We start from the raw sequence: 24,272 nt of genomic DNA on the forward strand, positions 1-24,272 counted from the left end.
GATAACTTTTTTCTTACTGAGATTTCAACAAAGCATGTGCACACACACACACACACACACACACACACACACACACCACACACACATTCATAAATACATGCACACAGAAACAAATACGCAAATACAAATAAAATCTTAACTACATTCATTCAAGCTACATTAATTAAAACAAACATATATGTGTGTGTGTGTGTGTGTGTGTGTAGCTAAAACACTAACCAACCAGCCCCAAGTCTTTTTCCATGCTCCTAACGAACACAACAAAAATTGTGTTTGATGAAACACTGACAACATACAGAGCAGCATATATTTTCATAAAACTATGTTCACACACACACACACACACATGCACACACGCACGCACACACAGTACGAACACACACACACACACACACACACTATTTCTCTCCCTTTGTGAAAACAAGAATAGCTAAAATTTCATCAGCCATGCAGTAACTCCATACGATACTGTTCATAAGACATATGATTGATATACATTACAATGTTGCAGTACTCAACCCTATGACAGTAAACACCCAGCCCATACCATCCTCTGCAATCAACTTAAGTATTCACACTGTGCTCTTGTCCATCACATCAGTCTCATAAAATACGGTGTGAAAAATGTTAACTTCACATTATAAAAAAGGAGATCAGTCCACTACTTGAAACAGAAAGAAAATTTTTTTTTTTTTTTTTTTTTTTTTTTTTACTGAACTGAAGATTTTTTTTTTTTTTAAACAATCATCTGCCCTGGCATCTCTGAAAACAAGAAACAAATGAAATCTGTAAATCTCTGATAAAGTGGGACAGACAGACAGACAGCAGAAACGTGCACTGCAAACCCACAATTAGAAAACCCACAAACGATAATCAAACAAATAAACAAACAACACAGGCACATAAAAGCGAACAAAAAAGCTACAAGAGGGCCTATGCTGTAAACTAAACCCTAAGCCACCCCATTCCTCCAGAAGATAATTTCATTATTTTTCCCTGAAAAATGAGCCACTGTCTGGGTCCAGACGAGCCAAAACTCATTTCAACCAGTGTGTGCATGTCTTTGTGATGCTGACTTTTTTCTCTTTTTTTTCCTTTTTTTAAAAATAAACTGCATAAAGAATGTGAAACTGAACAAATGGGATGAGATGAGGTTTACAAAGATGACCTACAGATTAACCTTGACCAAGGAACAGGTTTTATTTTAAAGCAACCTGATACTGGGGTCAACATTTTTCTTATGAGACCCACACTGGTGATAGAGAGCGATAGCAGACAAAAATCCACAGTGATGTTTGTCTGAAAAATAGTTTCACTAGTAATATGAACTTTTACCAGGTTCAGTGTAGCCTTCATACACAAGAGCATATATTGGCAAGCACACACACACACACACACACACACACACACACACACATGCACATGTGCATGCACGCATTCACGAACACTCACACAGACGCACATAAAAGCTGCTAACGTGTCCATATGCTCATCACCTTATAACGCAGTCACTGATCCTTCATCAGAAAGACTTCCCCAAAGCCCTCCCCTGCCCCCCAAAACACCCACGCTTCTCCTACACTCACTGCTGCTGGAACATCATCCGTGGTGTGCAGCCACAGTTCTGGTCAGTGTCCTTACTTTCTGACTGCCCATCACGCCCTCTGGCATGTAGGGCAGCAACAAAGAACAGCCATTCTTTGTTTTGGGCCAATCTGGTGATTGTGGCCCCCCAAAACAAACACCTGAACAGCCACTGCCACATAGCTGCTGATGATGAGAGGAGTCTCATCAAAAAAAAAAAAGAAAAAAAAAAAGAGCATGGGGTAAGAACTGGAGTATGTCAATTTATGTGTACGTGTATGTGAGCTAATGGGTTAGATGTGGTGGGCGACTCTGTACTCATAAAAGTTGCACAAGTGGGAGGTGAAGTTGAGGCGCAGTATGAGGGAAAGGATGTAGATCAGCACCACGCCCATCATAGGGAACAGCATGGTTCGTGTGTTCTTCAAGAACGGCAATGCTGTCAACAAAGAAAGGGATTGTTTACCCAGTAAGAATCACAAAACTGTCAACAGGAAAGGGATTGTTTATCCATTAAGAATTGCAACACTGTCAACAGGGAAAGGGGTTTATCCATTAAGAATGGAAACACTGTCAACAAAGAAAGGGATTGTTTATCCATTAAGAATCACAACACTGTCAACAGGGAAAGGGATTGTTTATCCATTAAGAATCACAACACTGTCAACAGGGAAAGGGATGGTTTATCCATTAAGAATCGCAACACTGTCAACAGGGAAAGGGACTGTTTATCCATTAAGAATCACAACACTGTCAACAGGGAAAGGGATTGTTTATCCATTAAGAACTGCAACACTGTCAACAGGGAAAGGGGTTGTTTATCCATTAAAAACGGCAACACTGTCAACAGGGAAAGGGGTTGTTTATCCATTAAGAATTGCAACACTGTCAACAGGGAAAGGGGTTGTTTATCCATTAAGAATTGCAACACTGTCAACAGGGAAAGGGACTGTTTATCCATTAAGAATCACAACACTGTCAACAGGGAAAGGGAATGTTTATCCATTAAGAATCACAACACTGTTAACAGGGAAAGGGAATGTTTATCCATTAAGAATCACAACACTGTTAACAGGGAAAGGGACTGTTTATCCATTAAGAATCACAACACTGTCAACAGGGAAAGGGACTGTTTATCCTTTAAGAATCACAACACTGTCAACAGGGAAAGGGACTGTTTATCCATTAAGAATCACAACGCTGTTAACAGGGAGATGGATTGTTTATCCATTAAGAATCACAACACTGTCAACAAGGAAAGGGGTTATTTATCTGTATGTCTTTTTTCAACTTATGGATTTTATGAAAACATGAAATGCATGTATGGATTTTTCACAGATACACACACACACAAAGTATGAACCCTGTTCATATATATGAAAAGATCTACAGCAATCTCATTTTTTAAGGTGGTCAATATATAAAGAAACAAAAAATGAATATTAAGGTGGTTAATACATAAAGAAAAAATAAATAAATGACGGAAACCAAGACACTTACCACTGTAGCCAAGGAAGGTGATGTAGATGTAGTAGCCAATGGCTATTAACCACAAGGTGTTACCAAACATGCATGCCAACATGTAATCTGAGCGAATAAAGTCTGCAACACAACAACAAAATCATTAATAGTGGTGGAGAAATACCTGGATCAATGATGACACTCTGAATCTGACCTCCCAAATCCAGGAAAGAAACAAAAGTATATAATTTTTTTTTAAACCTGTTGTAATCAGTCAACTCTCTCTCTCTCTCTCTCTCTCTCTCTCTCTCTGCATATGCACACATACCACCACTACCACCACAACCACTAACATGATCACTCTCCTCTCTTGCACACACACACACACACACACACACACACACACACATGCACGCACAGAGTACCCCAAACATACTCTCTGCATATGCACACATACCACAACCATCCAAAACGTCATGAACATGTTTGTCAAATGTCCAACACCACCACCACAATCACTCATTCTCATCTCCTCCTCTCTTGCACACACACACACACACACACACACATTTGCACACAGAGTACCTCAGGTATACTCTCGTGAGCAATCAATAAAAACAAGCTGTGCAGCAAGACAACAAAATATTAACAAAATACAGAAGATAGACCATTCAAAAAATCTTTGCAGGCCTGCAAAACCTTTGCAATTAAAAAACTTTTTTTTTTCTTTTTTTATCAATCGCACAGATTAAACAAGAACTTCACCTGTGAAATGTTCTTTGGGATAAGAACATTTCTCACGGTGAACGATTTCATTCATCTAAATGCCGAATGAAACTGATAACCCTTCCTATTCATGTCCCATTCTTTACATAAATGTAGCTCCCAAAAGATTTCTGATACTTGATCAAACTCAATTGAAAATGTGTGATTACAAACTTGAACTTTACTTTTCAAGATAAAATCATCATGCTGACGTTTTCATGCCAAACTCATGATCTTTCCATTGGAAAGATCATGATGTCAAGCTGACTGGAAGAGACTGGACCAAGGTTTCAGGGCTTTTCCTTAAGCTACTTTGTTTCATAAAATCTATTACAGTTGCTGAGAACAACAGCTGTAAACAAGATTTTTTTTCTTGCCATAAATAAAAACAGGTGTTTTCAATTTGTGTTTCTCTAAAAAAACATTTCTCAAGATTTTGCAGCATTTTTTTCAAGCTCCCGCCATAAATACACACACACACATACACACACACTAAACCACACTTTCCACTCTATCAGATGCACAACACTGTCAAGCTGACTCACGGTTCAGTAAAGGGAGCTGAAAGAAGTGAAGAATCATAAGAAGAGGGAAAAATGCATTGAGGTGAACGTCAAAGGCGTAGGCCCACTCCACATCCTGGCCTCGCGGGGGGTTGATCAGCATGTATTTGTTTGTCACAAACCTGTCAAATGCAGACAGAGACCTGAATGAGAAACGTTTTATTTCTTCATCACAAATTCAGAACTATCAACTCTTAACCAGACTTAAAAGTAGCATTTTCACCATCTGACTTAAGCGTAGCAAACCTGAGTCAGACTGTTGTAGTGCCAGCACTAGACACCAACACACAATCTGATCTGCAGAGGCAACAGCATCTTGGGCATGTGACTGCTGCTGTAGGATCCAGTCTTCTCTCTTTGTGGGCACTGCACTTCATGTCTAGATGCTTCATCCCTTGATCTTCAACGATGCACACCTCTGTTGACAGCCAGGCACCAGGCACTGCCATTTGTCACCACGGATACCCAGCCTGTGGTAGGGATGTTGTGCCTTCACTAATCAGTCAAACCGTTCAGTCATTCTTGAAGCACCTAACTGGATAACCAGGTTTTCTTCCACCCTAACCTTTTCAGTTTCTCAAGGAGGCATCACTATGTTCGGACAAATCCATATATGGTACACCACATCTGCTAGGCAGATGCCTGACCAGCAGCATAACCCAACACGCGAAGTCAGGCCTTGAATGCATGCTTATATATTTGTGTACCTGTCTGGTGGATTTCTTCCACATGATTTTGCCAGAGACAACACTTGCTGTGGGTTCTTTCTCAGTGCACCAAGTGCATGCAGCACAGACCTCGATATTTTCATCTCCTCCAAACACTAGACGCTCAGTTTGATTTTCCAGTCAAACTTGGGAGAATGGGTGAGACCAGGAATTGAATCCAGACCCTCGTGGACACTGTACTGACAGATCTATAAGCATCATATCCATTCTGCTTCCTTCACCCTGACCACATGTCTGAACCAACACGGCTGTACTTTTAACACAGCCTTAACATAATAGGACTCATTGTCCCTGTGATCCAGTCTTACTATGAAATACCAATGATTTTTAACTACCTGCAGCATTGACAATGTCAGCATGGACAATGTCAGACGTAAACAATGTGCAAAGGCTGGTGCAGCTTTTGGCAGATTATGGATGTGTGTATGGAAGAAGCATAGACTTGTAATCAAAACCAAGCTAGCAGTCTACACATCTGCTGTCCTGACTCCTATCTGTTGCTTCAAAACATGGCTGTTGTGTCAGAGACACATGGAATACTTAACCAGTTTTGGTGTTGTCTCTCTCTGTCACACACACACACACACACACACACACAACCTCACCACATGTCAATCAAAGAAAATGCTGTCACTCTCATGCATCCTACTCACTCTCTATCTTTTTCTCTCTACCTGTCGTTATTCTGATGTCAGAAACTGTTAAAGGTTTACACACACAGTTGAACAACCTTCACCATGCAGCAGTTTCACTCCAATTAAAAGTTAATATGTTGAAAAGTAACATCATAGTATTTCATAAGGGTGGCTATTTGAGCAGCAGAGAAAGGTGGGTGTATGATGATAGTTTGATGCCAGTTGTCAATGTTTACAAATATATGGGCATATTTTTCTCCACATGCTTGAGTTTCATTGCGGCATGCAAAGATCTAGCAAGCAGAGCCAAAAATGCATTGATTTGTATTATGAAAAAGTTGCATATGCTCAATAATGTTTCCTTTGATTTATTTATCAAATTATTTGACACACAAGTGCAGCCTGTTGTGTAATACGGCTCTGAATTGTGGGGTCTAGACAAAGCTGCTGTTCACTGTGAATCAGTCCACACTTTTGCATTAAAGAGATTTTTAGGAATAGATAGGCAAACGCCAAATGACTTAGTATATGGTGAAACAAATCGATACCCGTTACATCTAGTTTCTGCAGTCAGGTGTATACATTATTGGTTGAGATTACCACAAATGGAACATAACAGAATACCCCGCAAAGCTTATGATATGCTATATGATTTAGATGCTAGAGGCAGAGTGAACTGGGTAACCAAGATTCGCCATTGTTTGTTTGAATATGGATTTGGATTTGTTTGGTTAAACCAAGGTGTTGGTAGCATCCAGGCGTTTATCGGTGTGTTTCGACAACGTCTGATTGATTGTAGATGGCAGAAGTGGTCTATCATATTCAGAATAGTGAAAGATTTAGTTTCTATAAGATTTTTTGCAGTGTGTCTGATCTGAAACCTTACTTAGTACTGAATATGGATACACATTTAAAATATATGATGACATGATTTAGATTAGGTATTACAGAGTTAGCGGTCCATCACTACAGATACAGAACATGTAACGACAGTGATCTGACCTGTCCATTATGTAAAGAATCACAAGAAAATGAGATACACTTTGTTCTTTGCTGTTCAGCTTTAAGGAACATTCGAGAGGAGTTTATTCAGCCTAAATATTATAGTAAACCTACGTTGTTAAAAACTGAACTTATTGATGTCATCTACTTCCCCTGAAGTTGTTCGCAAATCTTCACTATTTTTATACAAAGCTTTCAAATTCAGAGAAATAGCTACTTCATGAAAACACTGTTTGTATTCTTTTGTTTGTTTGTTTTTTCTTTTATTGTTCTACACATTGAACTGTAATGCAGGTATATTTTTCTTTGACTGTTTATTGATGCTCACAGTGTTGTGATGTATTGTTTGTAAAATAATGTTCACATTCCCCTTCATAAGGGGCCTAGGCCTATACATGAATAAACCATCTCGAATCTCTCTACCTGTGTTATATATACTGAAGATCATTTTCCAGTAGTTTAGATCATTAAGGTTGCTAGTTATGCCTCTTTTGTTGCTTCTGGCACCAGATGTGACCAGATAAAAAAAAAAGATGGTATATCTTAACTGCCATGTTTTATTCACAAGGCTCTCTCTCTCTCTCTCTCTCTCTCTCTCTCCACTCGCTTTCACATGGAATTTACAAGAATCATTTGAAGAAAACAACTGACAACCCTATAACAACAAAGATGCTGACCATAACAAGGTGGCAACCAAGAGCCCCACACCAATGCAGTCCACAAAGACGACCCACAGCAGGAACTTGAAGAACTGCAGTACGCCCAGACCCAGCACCAGTGCAAAGCCCAGTGAGGAGACTGCACACAACAGCCACACACAGTCCAGCTGAAGTACGTGATGCTTAACATACAGTCTGCTGTAATATGAATTTTACCATACTGTAATATGAATTTTATCATACTGTAATATGAATTTATCTGACAGTTCCCAAAGTCTTTCCCCCCAACCCACAAGACACTGAGACTTGGCTGCTTGCAGGTTAACAGGCACACTCATACAAAACACAATTACAGTCACACACGTACACATGTGCATCCATCGCTCACACACACACACACACACACACACACACTGTGTTCTCTGAATAATCCTCCAAAAACAGAGAATTAAGTTTCACAATAACATTCCCTGATCTTAAACTGAACTCATGAGGCATTCTCACAGAATTATATAAATCTGACTTGACTTCACATCCAAAGACTGAACATAAACCATGCTCACTCTGAGTATGGTACTAGGCAGCAAATCCATGACAACTATCAAATCAACTATTATGCAATCAAAACCAATAGCATGGAAGATGTTAAAACAAAAAAAAAAACCCAATCAAATGCAAGTCTTCATGTTACACACATCTACCACAAATGTTACCAAATAATGAAAAAATCAGGGGGAAAAAAAAGAACATTTCAGGAACATACTATATTTTTTTTTTTACAAATGTGATGCTGCATAGGTAATTAGCTTAAAATCCCCCTTTTAAGTTTCAAAAAGTTATTGACATCACAACCATTATGACAGATGGAGAAGGCACACTTGCAGAGAGTGTGCAAACATTTTCCACTTACACATGGCAACCATTCATTAAGTTCTTTCTTGAAGGTCTGGTGATACTGACTTTTGCTTTTTTTTATCGGCAAGGAATGCTCTCCAACTTCTTCATTAGTCTCACACATTTTCTTAACTTCAGTGCTTCCGTAGCTAGCAATAGATTTATGGGCAGGTGTATACTGTTCAGGTTTCAACATCTCATCTGCCATCAGGTTTGTCTACCCATGAACATAAGGACATTTTACTGAAAGTGTAACAAATATAGCTATTCTGGAATGGTATGGCATGTATGCAAAGCTGACTGAATGTTTCTTGTCCGTGTGAACTTTCGCTGCCTAGTTTCTATAAAAAAATAATAATAATAAAAAAAAATTTAAAATTTTTTAAAAAAACACCTCCCAGCACCAAATATTTCAGATTCAACACTCTCAGCCACATGGTTCGGTTCATGTCAAAACAACACAGTGAACTGGTCCACTTCAAACTCAGTCAAAGAGGGAAAGTAAGTCAATTTCCTACTGCGCTGGAAAGTTGGCTGCAGCTGTCAAGCTTTGTTACATTGTGAAATACAGTCCATTTAACATTACCCTTCCATGTCAACTAAAGTCGCCTATGGCGGTAAACTGTCTAGTCACTTATGGTGGCAAAAGAGTTATGGCAAATATATGATGCATGACCCATCCAAATCTGTCTTACCACATAACCAGAAAGACAGCAAGACCAGGAAGGCTGGATCATCTCTTGCCCACTGATCTTTGGTATCTGCAATGTGACAACAAGCCTGTGGTTATGCAATGAGCCAAACTGCTGGAAATGAGAATATGCCATAATTATGCAGGCAGCATTGTAACACACTGCTTATTAATTTTGTTATTTACAGTGAACAGTATTTAGTTTGCATCCTCTCTCCCTCTCTCCCGATATGTTATATATATATATATATATATATGTGTGTGTGTGTGTGTGTGTGTTTTTGTGTGTGTGTGTGTGTGTGTGTGCACGCGCGTGTGTGTGCAAGTTTGTGCCACTGCATTGACAATATTACATTTTGGTCCACTGGGCTATAAACAAGTGCCAATCCACTAAAGACATGCCAGGAAAAACTACATACATGTAAAACTCATTCCCCACTGGATATCTGTGTTTGTGAAAAGCAGAGTTGACAATCCCTGAAAAAGGAAATTTTCTATCTAAAATTACGTTTAAATAACATACTTACCGTGACCCAACTAGTGCAGACTCCGGCAGGGGTCTGACATTCCTGTCCTGTGCAAACTACTATCCGCCTATGCGGAGAAAATGAGAGAACTACGGCCGATAACCTCCCGGAAGTAGGTAACGTCCCCTTTGTCCCCCTGGTTATCGCCCTCTTTTGACGGCAATATGCCATCAGCAGCGCAGCGAGCAGGGAGAACAGGAAGCGGGGAGGCCGGGAGGGTCTTAAATTTGGGTCACGGTAAGTATGTTATTTAAACGTAATTTTAGATAGAAAATTTCCTTTTAATCACACATACTTAACCGTGACCCAACTAGTGCAGAATAGCGCGACAAGGTGGCGGGCTAGCCTGTTCTACTGTCTATGTGCTGCGATAGCCTGCTGTGCAACTACCACAGAAGCGATGCCTCTTGAGCCATCATCCCGCAGGCGTGCGACGTCTCTCAGGTAGAAGTCGATGAAGGTGGCAGGATTTTTCCAGTAGGCGGCATCTAAGATGTCTTGTAGCCGTATTGAGTGCGCCAGGGCAAGAGAGGAGGACCACGCTCTGACTTCATGCGCTCTGGCTGAGGAGGCATCGAGTCTCAAACCTACGTCTGCATATGCACCTTTGATCGCATTGACTATCCATCGAGACAGCGACGTTTTGCTAATGTCACGTGGATGGTCTAGGTTCCAGCTAATGAAGAGGCGTCGCTTGGACGCTCGGAAAGGACGCGACCTTTTGAGGTATATGCGCAGGGCCCTGACCGGGCAGAGGAATCTATCCTCGTCATCATGGGCTAGAATGGAAGAGAGTGGTTTGATGAAAAGAATGGGAGAGGGTGTATCGGGAGTCTGATTTTTGGCAAGAAATTCAGGGAGGAACCTAAGTGAGATAGATCCGTCCGGCTCAAAGGCTATATCCTGTGTGACGCCACTGAGGGCATGGACCTCACTACAACATCTGCCTGAGGCGAGTGAGACGAGAAAGAGTGTCTTCACTGAGAGTAGCTTGAAGGGAGCTATAGCAAGGGGTTCGAAGGGTGCCTTGCGGAGGTATTGTAGTACCAGAAACAGGTCCCAAGAAGGGGACCGAGGGGATGTACGTGTGTGGCTGAGGGAAGCCCCTCGGACTAATGCCCTAAGCAGGGGGTCATCTGAGAAAGAGGGTCCGCCTAGTTGCCGAAGAGTGGAGCTGATTGCAGCGCGATGGACGCGTACTGCAGAGGCGGAGAGGCCTTTGGAGGAGGAGAGGAAAGCGAGAAAGTTGGCGAGGTCCATGTTGGATGGGTGTGTGGGATTGACTGAGTGGGTAGAGCACCAGGAGAGCCAGCGATTCCAGTGTGCAGAGTAAACGCCTTGAGTGCCTTTGCGATGTGACCTGCATACGAGGTCGGCTGTGTCATCAGAGGCGCCTAGTGCTGACAGAGATTCCCGCACAGTAGCCAGGCGTGTAGGTTGAGAACCTCTGGGTTTCCGTGGGGAATGCCTGAGCGGGGCTGAACTAGGGAGTGTCTGCCGATGTGAAGGCGGAGTGGGGGGACGTGAGTGAGGTGGAGAAGGTCGGGAAACCACGGCTGTGCTGGCCAGTGGGGTGCGATGAGAATCAGGACGGCACTCTCCAGCCTTGCCTTTCTGAGGACTTTTCCCATGATTGGCAGTGGGGGGAAGGCGTACCCCGAAAGGTTGGACCAGCTGATCGACAGGGCGTCCACGGCCCAGGCCTGCGGGTCTGGGACTGGGGAGACGTATGTGGGGATGCGGAAGTTGAACCTTGTGGCGAAGAGATCCACATGTGGTTTGTGCCAATGGTCCCAGATCGGCTGAAGAGTTGAGTGTGACAGGGTCCACTCCGTCTGAAGCACTGTGTGGGATCTGCTGAGGTAATCTGCTAGAATGTTGAGCTTGCCTGGGACATGTCGTGCTGTCAGGTGGATGTTGTGCTCCTGACACCAGAGGAGGACTGTCTCCGCATGCAGGGACAGCTGGTGAGAGTGAGCTCCCCCCTGTTTGTTCAGATAACATGCTACCGTCGTGTCGTCTGTGCATAGCAAGATCGACCTGCGCGAAACGTGGGGGAGGAAGTGCTGGAGGGCAAGGGAGACCGCCTCCAGTTCCAGTTTGTTGATGTGCCATGATTGCTGCTGTGGGGACCAAGTCCCCGACGCTGTGTGGTTCTCCATGTGGGCACCCCAGCCCATGTTGGAGGCATCTGTGTATAGTTCTGCATCTGGAGTTGGGTTCGAGATGGGAACCCCGGCGTTGAGCCATTGCATGTCCATCCAGCGCTGGGTCGACTGTGAGAACCATGTGCCTAGAGGAATCTGGGTGTCCCACGTCTGAGAAGACTGGGACCACCTGTTCTGGAAGTGGCGCTGAAATGGGCGTTTGTGTAGTCTGCCCAAGGGGACCAGTGCAGCAAGAGACTCCATGAAGCCCAGTAGAGAGGCAAGCTCCCTGGCTGACGCCGAGGCTGCCTGTGATAGATGAGAAAGGAGGCTGTGTAGCCTGTGGAGGCGAGGCATGGCCGGACGTATGGTCATTGATACCGAATCGATCGCCATACCCAGGAATTCGAACTGTTGAGAGGGCTCCAGTTCCGATTTGTCTGTGTTCATCAGAAAGCCCAGTGCTTGGCACTGGGTCCTGACGAGGTTGAGGTGATGCTGGCAGAGGGCCTTGCTCTCTGCGAGGATCAACCAGTCGTCTAGGTAGACCCTCAGGCGTATGCCCTTGCTCCTGAGGGCCAAACATAGTTCCCTGACCACTCTGGTGAAGACCCACGGGGCTGGAGCCAGGCCGAATGGAAGGGCTCTGAACTGGAAGGACTTGCCTTCCCATGAGAAGCGGAGCCACTTGCGGTCCCTGGGGTGAACGAGGATATGGAAGTAAGCGTCTGTGAGGTCTATGGAGACTGCCCAGTCGCCTTGTCTGATGGAGTCCCTGATTGACGCAGGTGATTCCATGCGGAATGATTTGTGCTGGAGATATCTGTTTAGGGGCGAAAGGTCTAGGACTGGCCGCCATCCGCCGGATGTTTTGGGAACGACGAAAATGCGGCCGAAGAAGCCCGGGGAGAGAGGAGGAGCTTCTTCTATGGCCTCTTTGTGGAGAAGAGAGAGTATTTCGTCCCGCAGGGCTGAGAAGGCTGTGTCGCCCTGTGGGGGGGGGGAAGGGAGGAGGAGAGAGAGTGAGAGGTGCCTTGGAGGAGAGCCAAGGCAGGCGGAACCCCGACCCTATCACCCGGAGGACCCACTCGCATGCTGGGAGAGACAGCCACGCTGGCATGTGCCTGGACAGGCTTCCTGCTGGCTGTTGGTGCGCGAGTGGCGGGTGAAGGGCGGGGGCAAGTCATTGGGGGTGGGCCGGAGTGGAGTTGGTTGCTGGCCTGCGTGGAGGGCGGAGTGAGTGCGGCTGGCGCCTGTACGGTCTGGGCTGACCCCTGGGTTGTGGCCTGGGTTGTGCTCTGGCGTTTGAGGTTGTGGATTGGCGCGGGCGCGGTCCGAAGGAGGTAATGTTGCTACGCCTTAAGGTGTAGGGCTGATGCCGTTGAGCGTGCCGCGGGTGTGCCTGAGTGCGGAGAGGGCCTGCGCCGAGGGCAAGGTCCCTACCCAAGTCTGCGCGGCGTTTGATGGCCGCAGTGGGGAAGCCTTGACCAAAAAGGGAACCGTCGGCGGGAGGAAGCGCTCTGAGGGAGGCATGTTCTGGCAGAGAACGCACGTATGGAGAGTGGTCGAGCACAGCGTCCCTCCTGGCCAAAATCACGTTCATGTAGGCCTGCGCTTGTATATTGGCAGAGCGCATAAGGAGCTGGGCGATCTGCTGTACGAAAGGAGAGAAGACCGAGATGTCAAGGCCGGCTGGTGGGTCAGCTGGCGTTTCCATCAGTGCTGTGGCAAGGCCCGCCAGGAAGTTGTCTATGGCTGCAGTTGATTCAAGGGACAACCTTGCAGCTTCTTCCAGGTCCATCAAGAATCTGTCTGTCACTGTGACTGAGCGATTGGCCTGCGAATTGTTTGGGAGTAGTAGTAGGTCCTCCTGAGAAAGAGGCAGGGGCCTTTGCGGGATAGGACCCGGAGCTAACAGTGGGGGTTTTGAAGTGGGTCTGGGTTGGGTTTTTAAGAATTTGCCTCGACCCATTGCTGCAGGGAAATCGGGTACAGAATCAGAGGGGACCTCACTGATGGGTTGGCCCCTGATGCGTGCCAGCGTACTATGCAGGGCATCAAGTACCATGGGCGACTGTGTGAGGGCATAGTGAGGGCCATTGGAGGATCTGTGGATGCCCATGATTTCCATAGCACCGCAGGATTGAGGCGTGCCCGGTGCATGAATTGTCTCCACCCTGTCTGGAGTGTAGGAAGCTAGGTGTCCTAGTGCTTCCTGCAGGGAAACCAACATGTTTTCTTCTGAAGGTGGTTCCTCTGAGTCTGTGTCACCATCAGAAAAAGTCTCTTCAGTGGCATAGGGTGATGGATCAGGCTGTGTGCTGGGCGCGTGGCCAGTGTGGCTGTCCTGGGTGCTCTGAGTGTGTCCTGCTGAAGTGGAGGGTAGCTGCTGGTGGGTGGCAGGGGGTGGTGGAATTGCATTAGAAGAAGGAGCAGAAGCAGGAGAAGGTGTGGCACCAGGAAGGACAGTGGAGCATAATTGCTGCAGCAAGCTGATAATGAGCTGCTGATTGTTTGTTTGAGCAGCTTGCTGTGAGACCGTTTGTGGCTGGGAAACAGCAGCAGCTGGAGAAATGGCAGATGTGGACATCACTGCATGGCTTGGTGGAACCGTGCACGCGCCTGCACTGGAGGCAAGGGGCAGTGACGGTGCAAGGGAAGTAACTGCGGCGGTCACCGATAAGGGGACCGAAGCAGGAGTTGCCTCCCTTGGATTGGAAAATCGTGACAAGGGGAGGGGTGCACGCGTATGGGCAAGCGTGTCCCCTAGTGGTCCACCTTCCTCCCTGCACAATGGGAGGGCATCCCTACACGCCACGGTCGCCAAAGGATCCGAGACGGTCGAGGCATGCCGCGTGGGGGGCTCGTGATCCAATGTCACGGCCGCCACCACGGACGCATCGCACGTAGGGCCCAGACTAGTGTGCGGATCCAGAGCAAGTGACTTGCGTTGTTTCCCCAAAGGGTTTGTGCAAAAATCCCTTGAGACTGAGGGCATGGGGAAAGGGATAGAGGAGGTCGACTCGGGTACTGCCGACTGGCAGAGCCGAGAAATCGCGGATTGCGACGAGTCCGATCGCGAATCGAAAAAAGAATTGTGAATGGCACCACTGACCTGTGTATTGGTAAGCAAACCTGTAGAAGTCGCCGGAGGAGGCGTAGTGGGTAGTGGTGGTCTGGAGTCGACCGGAGGTAGCGGAGGAAGTGGGGGTGGCGTAGGGTTGGCGTTGCTGAGAGCGGCAGAGGTAGAGGGCCCAGACTGATCGCGAATCGATTGCGATCGTGCCTTAATTTTGGCCCGATCTCCCAATCGGGCTACATAATTGTGCGACCTGTTTGAAGACATAATCGGACACAAAACAGAAACGCCAAAGAATCGATAGACAGGTAGAAAATGCGAAAAACTTAGCCGTATGAAGTGCACAGGTACAGGTGTCAAGATGGCTGCCGGAAAAAGAGGGCGATAACCAGGGGGACAAAGGGGACGTTACCTACTTCCGGGAGGTTATCGGCCGTAGTTCTCTCATTTTCTCCGCATAGGCGGATAGTAGTTTGCACAGGACAGGAATGTCAGACCCCTGCCGGAGTCTGCACTAGTTGGGTCACGGTTAAGTATGTGTGATTAAACCTATTTTCACATAATTGTGCTGATAATTTTCCCCAATAATACAACTGCCTAATTCTAAGTTCAATTCAAAATCAGCTGTATTCTCTATACAGCAAGTTGAGCAATTATCTAAGGGAGAATTTTTTGGTATTTTCCTTTCTTTTCTTTTTTTCTTTACCCTTTCCTGCCCATGATTGTTTTCCATCAGCACTGTTGCAAAACAAGGAAAACTGAAGCCTTTCCATGTGTCTGCCAGTTTGATGTGACAATCCATGACACACCGTGGATGCCACAGTCTCAGACAGGATGAGCATTCATTCAATTAAAGCAAACACATTCCTGGAATTCCCCCTTTTGTCAGCCAGGCACTGAAGAGAGAAAATATTTCAAGGGACACAATCCATTCCTCAACCTTTCTGAGAGCATGGTACTGCACCACCTTGGATTACTTCCCACCACTTGTTTTGGTCAACTGACTTGCATCCTGCAAGACCTCAAGACAAACACTGAGAACCATGTTTTTTATCACTGTTGTTTTAAATTGCACAGCCGAACACACAGTGTCAAAAGGACTGAAAACACTGTTAACATCCATCCCGTGGAACATGAAAAACAAAAAAATAACACCCAGAAAACAAAATTAGGCACAAGTGGAGTCATACTGATAATATTCATACAAATAAACCTGCGACATGCCCGTTGCACCGACCATTCTGTCAATTTTTCCACAGAATTGTTTTTATAATTAACCTAAACACAAACATAATTATACATCATTCACAAATTATATATAACAGGTATACAAAAAATGCCAGAGGGCAACTAACATGTCCACGGTGAAAAAAAACAGGAAAAAACAACAACAACAGTATTCATAAGCAAGGTATTATCAAGTATTAACAAAAATAAATAAATAAAATAAAAGACAAAATATGGCTGTCTAGAAAAAATATAGATGAATGAACCAGCAAAGCAGAAAACAGGAAATCACTTTAATCAGGAAGAGACAACATTAAAAAATAAATTTTAAAAAAAGGAAACAGCCAGAAACAGAGTGCTTCACAGAAAAAAAAGAGGAAATTTCTAGCATAGAAATTAGAATTTCCAGAATGTGGGAATACTGTTTAGGAGGTCAGGAGTGGGAAGGTGGGGGGGGGAGGTGTCACTGGTGGGAAGTGCACATGTTTACTTTTCTGTTTTTTTCTTCTTTGCTGAAAAACAGTGCTGACCTTCTTTCAAGTGCTCCACAATGGAAATACAATGTAACTTGGACTTTCACCTTGGGGAAAAAAAGAAAGCCTATGCATATTATTTCCTTTCTCTCACTGAAGCACTCTGCAGTACATCCCACTTCTTGCTCCCAGCTAGCTGAAAAAGACTTACATGGTGTTGACAGCTGTGAGAGTAATTTTTAACAGATTTATCATAATGTGTACATGACACACCCACAAACACATAAACTTGTATTCCTCAAAAAAAGTGAGAAAGCAATCCAACATATTTGACAAAATAAGTAAACAAAAAAAACTCACGTTTTCTGTACTGGAAGTTCCGATACCTGAAAGGAAATAGAAAGTTAGTTATTAATCAAATGCAGGGCAAATAACATAGTATTAGTAACTACAGCATCTCAGTGTGTAAACTTATCACTTACCAATCAAACTGAATTCTATTCTATTCTACTAATACTAGTACTTAATAAATACAGTAACTACATAGCAATGTCATACATAATGTGTAGAGTATGCCTAGTATATAAATTACATATGTTTTATTGTTTATCAACTGATTTACTGAATAATCAATTCAAAACCTGCAAACAGCAAATAAAAATCATTTATCAAAAATGGACAAATTCAGTTTGCATCTCTAGAGAAATGAAAGGGGGAGAGGAAAGGGGGGAAAAATAGGGGCCAAAGACAGACCGGACTGAAAAAGGGTAAGACGGGGTTAAAGTCGGGGTTTAGGGGGGATGCTGTGAATGACAAAAAAAAAAAAAAAAATTTTAAGAATGCTTACAAAAATTTAGGTTTTTTTTGTGTGTTTTTTGTGGGTGGTGTTGTTTGGAAAAGTTGGGGGATTGTTGTTGAAGGGTTTTTGGGTGGGTCGGCCCTTGTTCATTTTGGTGGTGTGTTTTTTGTGTTGTGGTTCTTTTTTTCTGATGTGGTTTTGTAGAATTTTGGGTTCCTTTTTGGGGGGTTGTGTGTTGGGTGTGGTGGTGGTTGTTTGTGTTTGTCAAGGTTTTTTCCCCAAAAGTTGGGGCAATTTTGGCTGGTTTATTTAAAAAAAAAATCTACAATTTGGACAGAAACATATTCCTTTTTTTGCACCGGGGAACCAAAGCAGAAAGCTTTCCATTAGATATAAATTACACTTTTGGGGTGAGTTAAAACAAAAATCTGCCCAAAATGGTTTTTAAAATCCTTTGCTATTTAAAGCTCAAATTTTTTTACTTGGTTTGGTTGGAACCTTCATTTTTGTGTCCCCTTCCCTAGAAAGGGGAGGATCAGGGTTAGGGGAAAAATTTAAACTTTCCCTCCCCTTCATCTTTTTAAAATAGGTTTCTAACTCAATCTTTGGCTTGAATCCCAAATTTTTTTGAAATTTTTTCCTCTCTTCCATTTTACATAATTTTCTTGTACAAATCAAAAAAAATAAAAAAAAAAAAAAAAATTTGGCCAGAGACCCCTAAAAAAAAAAAAAAAAAGATTTACATAGTTAAAAATTTTAAATAAAAATTATTTTTAAATATCCTGTTTTAAAAACTTTCCAGAAATTGTTTGATGACCCCCAGATTTTACTTTTGGGAACACCCACGGGAAAGTCGGCCAAAATTGAAAGAAATTTTTAACTAAAACAAATGCCCAAAACTGAATGTCTTTATAAAACCACAAAATTTAATTAAAAAACATCATCTCAATTTATTTTATAAACGCGATTGTTAAAGCCAAAGACCCTTTTAAGTTTGAAAAGTTTTGTTAAAAATGTCTTACTGGACATCCTGTTGCTAAATTGATTATGAAAACTCCAATCCCCATAGAAAATCAATCAATTTAAAATTTATGAAAATTGCTCAAAAAACACAAACCGGGTCCCATTGGCAATAAATTTTAAAATTTTTTTTTAAACACAGAAAAAGTTTTGATAAAAAGGAACTTTAAATATTTTTCCAAAAAATTTTCGGGAAAGGGGGAAATCCCTTTTTCTCTTATTTTTGGGGGGTTCGGCAATTGAACCCAAAATGTTCACAAGTTTTTCAAAAGGACCTTTAAAATTGTTTTCCTTTTTTCAAAATTCCTTACCAATTTTTGAATAGAGGTTTAAAGTTTAGGGGAATCATTTTTAAAAAGTTTGAAAAGTTCCCAAATCCGCTTTTTCCTTTTTCATTCCCACCCACCCTTTTTTTTTCCCATACTGTCCTAAAAGGGGGGTAAAATTTCCCAGAAAGAAAACCTTTTGCTTAGAAAATTGATTTTTTTTTTTTCCCCTTGTTTTAAATTTTTGTTTTTTTTTTTTTTTTATAGGGGTTTTTTTTTTTTTTTTTTTTTTTTTTTTTTTTTTTTTTTTTTTATTTTTTTTTTTAAAATTTTTTTTTTTTTTTTTTTTTTTTTTTTTTTTTTTCCAAAATTTTTTTTTTTTTTTTTTTTTTTTTTTTTTTTTTTTTTTTTTTTTTTTTTTATTTTTTTATTATCTTTTTTTTTTTTTTTTTTTTAAAATTTTTTTTTTTTTTTTTTTTTTTTTTTTTTTTTTTTTTTTTTTTTTTTTTTTTGTTTTTTTGTTTTTTTTTTTTAAAAAAAAAAATTTTAAATTTTGTTAAAATTTTTTTTTTTTTTTTTTTTTTTTTAAATTTTTTTTTTTTTTTTTTTTTTTTTTTTTTTTTTTTTTTAAAATTTTTTTTTTTTTTTTTTTTTTTTTTTAAAAAAAAATTTTTTTTTTTTTTTTTTTTTTTTTTTTTTTTTTTTTTTTTTTTTTTTTTTTTTTTTTTTTTTAAAATTTTTTTTTTTTTTTTTTTTTTTTTTTTTTTTTTTTTCTTTTTTTTTTTTTTTTTTTTTTTTTTTTTTTTTTTTTTTTTTTTTTTTTTTTTTTTTTTTTTTTTTTTTTTTTTTTTTTTTTAAATTTTTTTTTTTTTTATTTTTTTTTTTTTTTTTTTTTTTTTTTTTTTTTTTTTTTTTTTTTTTTTTAATTTTTTTTTTTTTTTTTTTTTTTTTTTTTTTTTTTTTTTTTTAAAATTTTTAAAGTTTTTAAAAAATCCCTTTTTTTTTTTTTTTTTTTTTAAAATTTTTAATTTTTTTTTATTTTTTTTTTTTTTTTTTTTTATTTTTTATTTTTTTTTTTCAAAAAAAAACACCATGACATCAAGGCATCAAGGGCCACAGAATAATTGGATTAGAGACAGGGTTGGGTTTTTTGTGTTTTATGTCCGTTGTTGTTTTGTTTTGTGTTGTTTTTTTGTTTGTTTGTTTTTTTGGGACAAGTTTTCTTTATTTTATGATGGATGAAGATAATGACAATTCTGCTGTGGAGATCCATTTGGGGTTTGAGACTACATGACATTGACGATAAAAGGGTTTGCCAGTTGTTTTTCTCTGAAAGTTTCTCTGATCTGACTGTCTGCATTGTGTATCTGGGGCCAGATCATATGATTGCACATGTGTGTGTGTATGTTTTTCTGTGTATTTGTGTGTACGTGTGCGTCCTTATACATATAAGTGATGCAGGTCCAAACATGCCGAAGTACGGAACTGAAGACACAGTTGAGGACACAAAGCCGAAGTTGGCCTGCAGTGGTCTTCGGGATGACCTGAGAGAATGCTTGCTGAAAAGTGATTGTGTCAGGAAGGTCAGTACTCCATAATGGTTATAAGGGTACATTCATTCCAGAAGCTAGAAGCTGTCAGCCAGTTACCATCAGCCACACACACTAAAATCATAGTCAGACACCAGTAGTTAAAGCTAGGGACTTTTAATCTGAGGGTCCTGGGTTTGAACCCCTGTTGCAGTGCCTTGTGGATTAAGGAGAAGATTATTCAATCTCCCAGGTCAAGCTGTATGCAGTCTTACTAGTGCCTGACCCCATTGTGTGTGTATATGCATGTAGAGGATGAAACATACTTGTTAAAGATCCTGTAATCTATGTTGGCTTTCAGTGGGTTATGGAAACAAGAACTTACCCAGCATGTATAATATATAATATATGAAAGTGGAGTTTGGATGCCCAGATGGTGTTATACAGATAAAAAGCCCACTTGTACATATGAGTGAACGAAGTAGTTGCAGTACACAAACACAGAAGAAGAAAGAGACATCAGCTGTGATCAGACAGACGTATCAGTAGACTTCAAAACAGCATGGGCTGTCCAGGCTGATGATGTTCTTTCAGGTCTTATATGATTTCAGCTGAGAATCAGCAAATGCTCTGTAATGTGATGTTCTGTGTAGAAATAAAGCTCACCAGTTAATCTAAAATATTGTCAGATCAAATTTTGCTCTTTTTTGCTGTTTTCTTGTTGTCTTATAACGTCTGTGACAAATTTGGTTTGGTTAAATACACTCATTTAAGAGCACTGCAACTCATAATGATGGCTGTTGGTTTTTCATTGTCAGTGAACACCTCCACACTAAAGATACTTAATATTATAATGAAAAATCATACACAAGTTCTGGGTAGGCTGGAGCTATCAGTCTGACCATGTGCAGTTTGCATACTCTTGCTGTCTCATATGACAGGGGGGAAAAGGATTTATTGTTCGCATGCCTGGTTCGCACAATGGCTGGTTGGCTATGTAAAATGTAAGCATACCTTTAGGAAACCCTTTCACAATATTTTTTTTATATGTTGTTCTTCTTTGTTTCCTGCACTTATGCACAGTGAATCTTTCAAATATGAGAATAGTGCTGCATTGTTGTTGGGGTTTTTTTTGTTGTTGTTGTTTGTTTGTTTATTTGTTTTTGCTGCCCCATTATCTATGCTGTATCAACTCCAGATTGCTTGCATCACCACCCAAATTGTTTTTCCAAACACCCCCATGCAAGCCCAATGTAGGTTCATCTGTTGAAGTCTCAGTGCCAACAGTAAACTGGGATCTAAATCCACAGAATTTTGGACAGTCTTTTTTTTTTATAATTGATGATGAATGAGGATAAGGATGATGACAATGCTGCTGTACAAGTCCATTCAGGTTTTGGGGTACATGACACGGCTGCAGTTCCTGTCATGCTGTACCTTGTATCAACCAGCCCAAGAATTATACAGACACCCGCAGTTTTGATTTGGAAATTTTAGCGCCACAAAGTCTCATCCATGAAGTGGATAACTCTCCAATGGGTGACCCCATTTTTCCATTTGAGCCCATAGCATATTCTACCATGGATGAACAGGAGCTGGCCACAGGCTGAAAAATCACACAGCAGTCTGCCTTTGATGAGGCCTGAACCAGTGTCGTGCCAGCTGTCTGTCGGTGACACTAAACGCTTCACTACAGTGGCTGGGCTGGTAAATTGTGTTATGTTTATATTACCCTGGTGCATGTGTTTCTGTGACTAGGATGGGCGAACACCCAGAGAGTGCCTGCAACTGGGCAATGATCCCAGCTTTCCCATGGAGTGCCAGAGCCTCAGAGCTGCCTTCTTTGAGTGTAAAAGATCTCTTGTAAGTGGCCCTGCCCTGTTTCTCTGCACTGTATCTTGCATTGCCCATGGATGTGGGAGTGATATCAATAAACACGGGTCTGCAATATGATTGCGTAATAAACACAGGTCCCCTATATGATTGTGTATGTGAATGATTTATGATGAGTTTCTTTGATCCAAGAATTTGTTTGTTTGGATTGCTCAAGACTCTTCATTCAAATGCATGTCATACAGATATATTTGTACCTCATAAAAGCAGAGAAGACTTAAAACAAAGTGCCTTGGTGAAAACTAGTTGGGTTTTTTGTTGTTGTTGTTTTTTGTTTTTTTTAGAAGGTGCGACTTTGGCAAATCTTTCTGGCTAGAACCAGATTATTTTGATGATGGTTACATTCAGCTGGAATGCATTCAAGCAAATGCCAGGTGCTCAAACATACTGCATCAGTTTGTGTCACAATGGATTCATAACAGAGTTACATTTCATCACACACCCCATCCATTATGTTTGTGGTTTAGTCAGTCACAATCCTGTTAACCCTGGACATACCCCATCCATTACACCTTGGTATTCACCTTTGGGATGAAACAGTAAACTGGTGTTTGTATACATGTCATATACACCTTGATTTTAACATATGTGAAAGACCTGTGGCAGTTAAGAGTTGTCAAATGCAAATTCTACAGGATGATCTACTTTGATAGGTAAACAAATATAGGCCAGAATCTCACATTGGCACAGAGAATTTTGTTGTGACAACAATGTAATACAATGCATATAAACTGTCTTGGTTAATTGATACATGAAAACACATGCACTTTTGATACATGAAAATACATGCACTTACTTTCACACACACATGCACCAGCATACAAATGCTCACATGCATGTGCAACTACACATGCAAATACACATATACACATACACACATGTATGCATGCATGCACACATTTTGTTTGCATGCACTTTCTCATGCACACACACACACCCATACATGCACACACACACACACACACACACACAAACAGAGAACATCAGAGAATAAAGCCATGCACACTTTTATTTTATTTTTTTATTGCAGCTGGACATGAGGCAGCGATTCCGTGGCCGCAAAGGATACTGAGCAAAAGGATGGGCAGCAGAGTTGTGACTCCATCAGTCCAGAATGAAATGGTGCAGGTGTTCTCTTGAATGTCAAGTGATGTCTGAGAAGAAAGAAGAAGAAGAAAAAAAAAACAGATGAACTCAAGTCACTCATACAGCTCTCATCACATTTGTGCAGCAACTGAGAAGAGTGTGAAATTCATAATTATTCACGATACAGTCTTTGATGAGTTAAGGGGGGAGGTTGTGGGGAGGAGGGGTGGGGGGGGGGGGACTACAATTAAAATGTTTGTTTGCCAGAGTAAAAACATCATCTTTCTTTCACATGATGTTTGTGTGTGCCCATGAGAGAGCTAGGAAAAACGAGCTAAAATCCATAAAGGACATGAGTAAATACCACATGTTTTGGGGAGGTTTGTTTGTCTTTTTTTGATACAGTACTGGTGGAGTGCTCAGTCAGTGTCACAGACCAGAAAAGTATGAAGCTAACAAACACTGTAAATATAATGTGTTGTGAAGCAGATTCATAAAACCCCTTCTAGATCTGTGTGAATACACTGGGCTGTGTCTTGTATAACTTTTAGGTCAGAATTTTCAAAGATTACTGGCCTTAAGAATGTAAATATTTGTGAAAATGTTTGTGTTTGTTATAAATCTCATTTGGTGTTGAATCTTTGTGATGAAGTTGTATCTTTACCTTCTTTTGATTATATGAATATAGTCTTAAGTTTCAGAAAGCGGACTGGTATTGCTGGATATATGTGAACCTGTGTGAGACATACTTGTGCATTACTATTTCATGTATACATGTTATAACATGTCAGAAGAAATTTCAAACCATGACTGTGCATTTCTGTTCTAAAGCAAACTGTCTGATACAGTTATCAGAATAAAGGAAGTACTGTTAATTCGTTTGTGAAGTGGTGGTGGTGGGGTGTTTGTGCCTTGAAATACACAGACAAAATGAGAATGTATACCACTTAAAGCAGGCCAAAAACGACCAGAGTACATTATCAAATAATATCTTCATCACACACAATCACACTTTTGTTTCGTCCTGCAGACCAATACTGAACAGTACAGTACAATATGATATCACTTATGTTAATCCATCACATGGAAAATGTTTATGTATCCTCGCACATCAAGAATCACATGAAAGTAGTGGTAAGTAATTCAAGCATAAACACAAATTTAATTTTTTAATTTAAGGGGGGAAAATCTAAATACTTATGATTCCTCTATAACTTTCCCTCACATACACCCACACACACACA

At 41.2% G+C, this 24,272-nt stretch overlaps 2 protein-coding genes across 2 annotated transcripts; one reads left to right on the top strand and one right to left on the bottom strand.

The window, feature by feature from the left end:
• Positions 1 to 682: 682 nt before the first annotated feature.
• On the bottom strand, positions 683 to 16,832 carry LOC143298521 (protein unc-50 homolog A-like; the record flags this gene model as incomplete). Its single annotated transcript, XM_076611371.1, has 6 exons — positions 683 to 2,023; positions 3,085 to 3,186; positions 4,356 to 4,495; positions 7,416 to 7,536; positions 8,987 to 9,052; positions 16,796 to 16,832. Coding segments are annotated over 6 exons (612 nt in total), but the record flags the coding sequence as incomplete, so codon positions are not given.
• Positions 16,833 to 19,879: 3,047 nt separating this feature from the next.
• On the top strand, positions 19,880 to 23,903 carry LOC143298838 (cytochrome c oxidase assembly factor 5-like). Its single transcript, XM_076611835.1, has 3 exons — positions 19,880 to 20,103; positions 21,808 to 21,912; positions 22,973 to 23,903. The coding sequence occupies exons 1-3, from the start codon at positions 19,903 to 19,905 to the stop codon at positions 23,012 to 23,014; spliced, it is 348 nt and encodes a 115-aa protein (XP_076467950.1). The 5' UTR covers positions 19,880 to 19,902; the 3' UTR covers positions 23,015 to 23,903.
• Positions 23,904 to 24,272: the final 369 nt, after the last annotated feature.

The sequence above is a fragment of the Babylonia areolata genome, chromosome 24, assembly GCF_041734735.1.
Source record: "Babylonia areolata isolate BAREFJ2019XMU chromosome 24, ASM4173473v1, whole genome shotgun sequence".
Classification (NCBI taxonomy): Eukaryota; Metazoa; Mollusca; class Gastropoda; order Neogastropoda; family Buccinidae; genus Babylonia; species Babylonia areolata.